Source organism: Cottoperca gobio, chromosome 7 (assembly GCF_900634415.1).
Source record: "Cottoperca gobio chromosome 7, fCotGob3.1, whole genome shotgun sequence".
NCBI classification, from domain to species: domain Eukaryota; kingdom Metazoa; phylum Chordata; class Actinopteri; order Perciformes; family Bovichtidae; genus Cottoperca; species Cottoperca gobio.
In genome coordinates, this window is record NC_041361.1 from 2,426,675 (window position 1) to 2,435,051 (window position 8,377).

Here is an 8,377-nt window from a genome sequence, read left to right on the forward strand (position 1 = left end):
TTGCACTGTGTACTGCAGACATAAGGGAGGATCATTAAGATACGTTGAGCTAGAGCGCGAGACAGTACACAAATAAACACGTTTTCTATCGTTTTGTGGTAAAAAGATTATAAATAATACGCGTCCTCGCACTTTTCTGACACAATGCTGCCATCTGCTGTTCAAATGATGTCGCATGTGTGTAGGATTAAAAGGGTCCACACACACTTTGCCAACAATAGTTTTTACACAATGAAACACTCACAGCACTACCATAGTGCTGCACAGTAGACAGTGTTGTGTATGGCCTCCTGTTTTGTGCAGTGTTGCAACTTCCTTTTCTTACATATGATTCTTGTACCTGAAGAAGCACTGCAGGTTGGTTACTTAAGTAAAAGTATTAAGAACAAAAATACTCTTAAAGCTTCTTTCTTTTAAATTTAAAGTAAATAACTGCTACCTTACCAGATGTAAGATGTAAAGCCATATCTTATTATGAGTTTTGTGTCATCTTGATGTTGTAGAGGATGTATCTGATTTTAGGAAATTCTATTAAAGATTTCTTTTGTGAGATTTACAGAAACTGTCAGATAATACAGCATAATAATAATAATAATAATAATAATAATAATAATAATAATAATAATAATAATACACATTAATCTTTATACAAAGACACTGAAGTTATGTAAATTAGATTTGATCTAAATGTATGTACCTGTATTTTATTATATGATTATGATGTGTCTTGCAAGCCTTAATACACTGTTTGGCACAGGACACGCACACAATAAATAATCTTTCATATATAGTTTAATCCTTAATCCGTGTAAAATTTTAATCTCAAAAGTAGCTGAATAAAAAGTACTATATTTGCATGTGAAAGTACTTCAAAATGGTAGTTACTTTGCACCACTGTTTGCTGTATTGTGTTCTTTATATGACACCATATATGCTGTCACTGTTATTGTGTGTCTGCCAAGTGTAGACTATGTTTTTATTGTGTTAAATTGTGTCCCCGCGCTGCAAAACAGTTTCCCTCTGGGACTATAAAGGTAAAAAGAGAAGCGACAATGACACATATTTCCATTCAAATCCACTTTAAGGAGAGAAATAATAATTATAAACAGCTATGGACAGCAACTGCAGTAATTACAAGCACAACAATGCTATCTTCAATGTCCAAACGTTTTTTTTAAATTGCATATCCTCAGGGAGTTGAAGAAGGACAATTAATACATCATAACTAACATGTGGATGTGAGCAGTGCCAGAAGGGGGGAAATATAGAGGGACATTTAGAAATAATCAGTGGACTAAGAGTCCCGTTTTAGTATTTAACCTTTGGGATTTAACAAGCAGAGCCTCTTCCATTAAGTGACACTGGTGAACTCCCAGGAGCACATGACTTCAACAAATCCATTAAATCCACTAAAACATCTGGGCACATCAGAGATGAAAAACATCACTGCTGTATGTTGTTGGCTCATAAAGACGCCATTCTTTTCAGTCAAATACATATTTCACATACAATGTATTCTAAAATAGGACTGTTGTTATACTGCAAGTCTTTGTTTTGCTCGAGTGCTTCAAGGTTTCTTTGTGTATTCTTTTCTGTAAACTTCTATTTCATATTCTGTGACCATTGTAAAATGCATGTTATATCATTTGATGGACACATTTACTTAATCCTCTCATCCTCTCATCCTCTCTGTGTGTTTCATGTTTATCCAAAAGTACACTGCTACACAGCACGGCTGCATTTCTGGGAAGAAAACAAAATGTATCTCGTCCATAGAGACTTCTCCCTCCACCCTTCTATTTATATTCCTTCATCCTTTTTTTAACCCCTTTTTTCGCCTCTCTTTTGTAGCCTCCCTCTTCTTCTCTTTCTGTCCCACTCCCACTTATGATGTCCCATTCTGTCCAACAGTCTCAGTCTTTCATGTCTCTGGTGTCAGACGACCCTGTAGGGTAGAGCATGTCACTCTCTAAGGAGAGGCCGCTGCCCAGGCCGGCCATGCGGCCCCGCAGCAGGAAGTGTGTCCTCCTCTGCAGCAGCCTCTGCTGCTCCTGCTTCAGCTCTACGTAGGACCGCGAGAACGTGTGGAAGATGGAGGTGACGGGGAAGGCCATGAGGAGGATCCCGCTCAGGATGCTGCTCAAAGCCACCACCTGGCCTGGGATGCTCCTCGGCACCATGTCCCCATAGCCCACTGTCGTCATAGTGATGACAGCCCACCAGTAGGTAGCGGGGATGCTGGTGAACTCCTGCGTGACGGCCATTTCATTTTCGATCAAGTACAGCAAGGGGGAATACAGTGCGATGGCCACACATAGGAAGAGCAGGAGGAGTCCAAACTCCCGTGTGCAGCGGCGTGCTGTCAGGCCCAGAGTCTGCAGGCCCAGCGAATGGCGAGCCAGCCGCATCACATAGAGGATGCGCAGGGCTCGCAGGACGCGCAGCACCAAGCCCACTTTGTCCAAGTAGCTGTTGCCGGAGCCCAGCCGCTTCTCCCCTGTGGAGGTGCTGTCCACCACCAAGGTGATGTAGTACGGCAGGATGGCGACCACATCGATCAGGTTCAGGGGATGCCTGAGGAAGGCCAGCTTGCTGCGGTCTTGGATGAAGCGCAGGGTGAACTCCAGGGAGAACCAGGCCACGCACACCGTCTCCACTATGAAGATGTTGTAGCACATCTGGGAACATTTGCCCTGGTGAAGAAGACAGTGGAGCATGGTCATCGTCTGCATGTGTGAGTGGAAGCTGTAGTCACTAGAGGGAACCACTTCTATGTGAAATCTAGGAGCTTTAAGCACTTTGGGATACTGCAGTATTGCACACAACGTGTATAATGATCAACATATTATATATTGGAAACAAATATAAAACTAATTTAAAAACCCGCTCTACTGCCTGCCTCTTTTTCTCCATGGAGTCCCACCGTCCCCCGCAGAGGTCAAGTGTTAAAAATATGTATTTCAAAAGGTTTCAAATAAACATAAACTTCTAAAATGTTAATATATTCTAGTAAAGACTTCCTTGTGAAGAACGGAAACAATATATCTTTATACATAGAGCAGCACATGGCACAGAGCCTTTGAATTATGTCCATATCATATCATATGATTATGAAACTCCCACAGAGGAGGAGACTCATACAAGCACCTGTTCTCTCTCAGAGAGATGTAAGAAGAGAGTTGTTCGAATGCAATTACTGGCAGAGAATCCTGAAGAAGCGTGAACACAAAGCAAGGCGGGCTGAATATAATCCTGTGACTTCATTAAATAATGTGCAGTCGTTGTATTTCTTTATTTTCTTTATATATTTTCCCAGAACACCAGTTGTGATCGCTGATGGCACAAGAGACGATGTTCATCTCACATTTAAAATCGCTTAATAAATCACCGCAGCTCCAAGGAAACACACGACTAGATGAAACAGTGCAACATTAAAGTAGGCCCGCTTGATCTGAAAGTTGAGTCAGCGTCGGGATATGTGGTTAGCAGTTACTCGCAAATAAAAAGCGATGAGATTTTGGTTTTGCCCTCCGCCCACTGACACTACCACTCATACAGTCACTGTACTTGATTCTCTGACAAGAAGTAGAAGGTGGAACATTTGAAAACCACTCAAACATGTTTTTCAAATGGAAAGTAAAGTGCTGGCCGCTACTCTACACTTCCATCTGAAAACATTTCTACAAACGTATCTGCATGAAAACATTCATTAGAAATCTGTTTGCACTTTGCAAGGGAAATAATGTGTGTGGCTCAAATTTGAAAAAGAGGCCAGTGTGATTATTACTTTTGTGATTGAAGTCAGACTTGTGTCTATTCTGGCAAAAGAACCTGCTCTCTCAGCGGTCTTCCTTTCGTCGCTGCGAGGGTGTTTTTAATGACATGGCAGATGAGACATGCCATCATTACAATTCTCTAATGACTGCTTTTCAAAAATAACACATCAATTAACCTCAGTTTAGCTTTTGAATACAGCTCAGACAAAGCCAATCTCCCCGCAGTGTGGGGTTCAAACGGTAATTGTCACTGCTGGTATGACAAATTCCCAACAGACAATGAAGTTGTGTTGGGTCATGTCTTCATTTTTACTTTCTCTCACTGACATGACAACACTATTTTTTGTCGATATGTTAAATGTCATTATTTACTCACCGCCTCCTCCTCTTCCCTCATGGCAGGCATGGTGCTGATGGATAGGTTGACTGCAGTGATGGTGACAAACAGCACTGACAAACAAGCAAAGATCTTCCCTGGCAGGCCTGAGTGAGGCCTCTCCACCATGTCTCTGAGCTTGCCCATGCACCGATTGAGCCTGGACTCTTCTGCGTGCTCCCTGTGTCCACTGTCTGAATCCAACTGATCCTCCAGGAGTTCCTCCTCCTCCTCCGCTCTCTCCATCGCCTCTAACTCCTCCACGCGCTGCAGCAGACGCCGGCGACAGCACCACTCCAGGCTCTCCTCAGGGACCCCCCAGTAGAGCAGCTCCTCCCTGAAGGAGAGGGCACACATCTCCCTGAGGGACCGCAGCTTGCCCGCCCGCAGGAAGGTCAGGATGGTACGGAAGGCGCAGGGGCTGCGGTCGAAGAAGAACTCATTGTGTGTAACATCGTAGTCATCACAGATGCACATGATCTCGTCAAAGCTGCTGCAGAGGTGCAGCTGACCCAGGCGAGACAGGGGGAAGTCCTCCAAGGTGGTCCAGGGCAGCTGGTAACGCAGGCCACCCACGTTGATGATGGCGTGGAGTTTACGGGCGCTGGACAGTAGCGTGTCCCCGTGGATGGAGCTGAGTTCAGGGGCACGCTGCGCCCGCTTGTAGAAGGCTCCCTTTTGAGGCTCCTCCTCGTATAGGGGAGGTGGGTTGAAGGAGGAATCAGAGGCACAGCTCAGGGCACTGTAGTCATAGTCGGAGCCATCACCCGCCAACAGGGTCATCTTTACTGGTCCACTCACATCCCTGTGCTCAATCTGCCACCGTCACACCGTCGCCTTCACAAGGGAGACAGAGAACGAACTGATTACACACAAAACTTTATTTGTAACAATACAAAGGAACATATTGGATGTAGGGACGGTGGGAGTTAAAGGGGATTATCCCAAATCCAAAAACTAGAGTGCAAAAACTGATATTTGTGATGTCATCAAGTATTACGTCTAGAACTGCTCCATAGAAAACGCATTGGGAAATAATGCAAAGGATGACACTGAGGGTACCCAGGAATATGTATACGGGGACACGACAATATAATCACGCTAATTTGGGTATTAAAGAGAAAACAAACGTTGTGGGTGCACAAAATCTGTGTCCAATTTATTGTTATGGTGCAGCTCCAGACTTTATACTTGATGACATCACATGTTTGAGACAGAGCTTTGAGAGAGAAGAGAGAGAGAGAGAGAGAGAGAGAGAGAGAGAGAGAGAGAGAGAGAGAGAGAGAGAGAGAGAGAGATTGATTGATTGAACTTTCCTATAGAAGGTGGTGTTCCCCTTTAAGTTATATACCATACTGACACAGTCTTTAACATCATACCACTAAAAGCATGTCCAGTGGTTCCTCTTTAACCCAAGAATGAGTCATACCATTGTGAGTCAAAGTAAGGGCAGTTGTGCTGCAATAGTAAATTGAGGGAAGAGACCAGTATTATTACACATATCACTCCCATGAGTGCACAGACTGACAATTAAATTAAGCCGTACCTACAACCTTTATCCACAAATTGCATTACAAAAACAACATGCCATGTGCCATTATCTTAGCACTATGAATACGTCAGTTAAGTGCCATTAAACATGATCACTGATGTAGATACATCAGGCAACGAGGGATAACAATCTCACTCCCAACAGTCTGCAGGAACATCTGTTCCCCACAGCAGCCTGGAAATGATAAATAATAGGCCTGATGTTACACTGACTGATAATTCACGGATGTAACTGTGCAGCTACAGAAGAAGCTGAGAGAAACACGATAAATGTGGGTTCTTTAAATATATCTCAACAGCTAGTTTGAGTGGCTTGAGGTGTTGCCATCACGCCAATATTTCCTCAGTTTGTGCTCTGCATTGAGATGTTTTCTCAAAAAGAAAAACAAGACGGATCGATCAACAGAGAAAGAGAAAGAACAATCTCTAACAATAGTGGAGAGAAGGAAAGAGAGAGTGTTTACTGTGGGCTGTGTCACCGGTGCAGTGAGGAGCTTGTGGCCTGTGTCCAAAACTAATTTAATCAATTACAGTAATTTACGGGGAGGTCGGTTAGCCAGTCAGGAATTAAAATGTCAGTGTCTGGATTTGCTGCACTACTAATTATGGGTCAGGAAGGAGGCTTCGCTTTCTAAAACGAGGATGTGAATGTGTCACTGAATGGTTATTAGGCACCTGCACTGTCAGCATCATCTTCCACCCATTACATTAGAACAAACCTACCCGCAGCTCCAACACTCTGATGGTGTTTAATTGTGGGCATGATTACATATGAGTATGTTTCTAATGGATCCCTGCAAAATCAACACTAGGGGCCAAAACACAAGAATGAAAATGATTTCTCAAAACAGTGTAGACTCCCTTCTTTCTTGCTGCTACTAATCTGTAAACTCTCACATTCTCCCTGCATGCGGCGGAGGTCATCGATACGCCTACAATGCATCACCAGTGTGCATGTGCACAGGCCACTCTCCCACTAGATCAAATCACACTTAACCCCTCGAGGCTGTTTGATTTCTCACTTTGCCTTTAAATCGGCTGTGCTTTTGCCTCTCCACAGCCACAGGAGCGTTTTCTAAAAACTTTCTCTTCTCTTCTCTGCACTGTTGTGCCTCAGATGTCTTCTCTGGGGGATGTAGTCTATCTCGGAAGGAGAGATGAAACAGTGCAAAGACAGCGAAGGCTGTTCTCCCCACCAGATCGGCTGAGGTCTGGCCTCTTTCTGTGCCAGCGTTATCACAGCTAAGCCACAGGGCATGTTCTCCAGATTGCCTGGTGAGTCACTGGGTTGCGAGTCTCTGTTGCCTGACTGCATGCATTTCCCACAGTGCCCTACTCAAGAGTCTTCGGAGGGCTTCACTACTGCCAATACTCATTGACATGATTTTAATGAGCATCATAATGATAATGATCACTACGAGGTCGAAGCACATCTTCAAAGAATTGTGAAGCCTTTTAGAAACTGTAGTACAGTCTGTGCAACATACCTGCTCAACGCGGATCCTTCTGATGGATGAGACATCTATTTACAATGAACACGTGCAGAGTGCAAGGAGACATAAATAGCTCATTTATTAACAATGATTACTATTTATTGCTCTGAACGGAGGATTTGCAATTCAACTGGACTCAGTTGTCAGTGAAATGCAAACACATGGTAATTAAATGGGTGATCAGTAGTTGTGATGAAAACCTGAACCTCAGAGACTTACACTTACTATGAAGCATATTTAACAGCTGTTGGCTTTCCGGTGACAGCTGTTAAAAGTGCTGTTCTTATTTTCTTGCGCAACACCTAACAACCATATTCATTATTACTGGAATAATGTGTCATTGTAGAAGAATGGTCTGTATCAAGAGGCTTGAGCGTGATAGATGTCCGGCTGTAATCTTTCTCTCGGGCTAAATGAGCATTCAGATCACACTGTTTATCTTCCTGCTCCCTCAACAGCTCACGTTAATGCACTATTAGACCACCAAGACCTAAGAGTCTGTGTCTGTCTGTCTGTCTGTCTGTCTGTCTGTCTGTCTGTCTGTCTGTCTGTCTCTGTGTCTGTCTGTCTGTCTGTCTGTCTGTCTGTCTGTCTCTCTCTGTGTCTGTCTGTCTGTCTGTCTGTCTGTCTGTCTGTCTGTCTGTCTCTCTGTCTGTCTCTCTCTGTGTCTGTCTGTCTGTCTGTCTGTCTGTCTGTCTGTCTGTCTGTCTGTCTGTCTGTCTGTCTGTCTCTCTCTGTGTCTGTCTGTCTGTCTGTCTGTCTGTCTGTCTGTCTGTCTGTCTGTCTCTCTCTGTGTCTGTCTGTCTGTCTGTCTGTCTGTCTGTCTGTCTGTCTGTCTGTCTGTCTGTCTCTCTCTTCTGTCTGTCTGTCTGTTCTGTCTGTCTGTCTGTGTGTCTGTATGTCTGTCTGTCTCTCTCTGTTTCTGTCTGTCTGTCTGTCTGTCTGTCTGTCTGTATGTCTGTCTCTCCTCTGTGTCTTGTCTGTCTGTCTGTCTGTGTCTGTCTGTCTGTGCTGTCTGTCCTGTCTGTCTGTGTCCTGTCTGGTTAAAGCCCGAGTCAAGTCCAAATCGCCCACCTACCAAGAACATTACATTACAGTTCATTTAGCTGACACTTTTGTCCAAAGCGACTTACAAAAAGTGCAAACAATCATGAGGATACGAACTCCGAACAGCAAGAATA

The 8,377-nt window shown here is 43.9% G+C and overlaps 1 protein-coding gene across 2 annotated transcripts; it reads right to left on the reverse strand.

Moving 5' to 3' along the window:
* Nucleotides 1-1,066: 1,066 nt before the first annotated feature.
* On the reverse strand, nt 1,067-4,983 carry kcng1 (potassium voltage-gated channel, subfamily G, member 1). Of its 2 annotated transcripts, none has more exons than XM_029436014.1 (2): nt 4,153-4,983; nt 1,067-2,678 (listed from the first exon to the last, which is right to left on the reverse strand). In XM_029436014.1, exons 1-2 carry the CDS (start codon nt 4,933-4,935, stop codon nt 1,914-1,916), a joined length of 1,548 nt encoding a protein of 515 aa, XP_029291874.1. In that variant the 5' UTR covers nt 4,936-4,983; the 3' UTR covers nt 1,067-1,913. The 2 variants fall into 2 exon arrangements, with proteins under 2 accessions (XP_029291874.1, XP_029291873.1); XM_029436013.1 differs by having other exon boundaries at nt 1,067-2,693.
* Nucleotides 4,984-8,377: the final 3,394 nt, after the last annotated feature.

Coding starts and splice junctions, on each gene's coding strand:
- kcng1 (XM_029436013.1), bottom strand. CDS start 4,935: ATGACCCTGTTGGCGGGTGATGGCTCCGACTATGACTACAGTGCCCTG. Junction 2,694..4,152: donor TGAGGGAAGAGGAGGAGGCG/GTGAGTAAATAA, acceptor CTTCTTCACCAG/GGCAAATGTTCCCAGATGTG.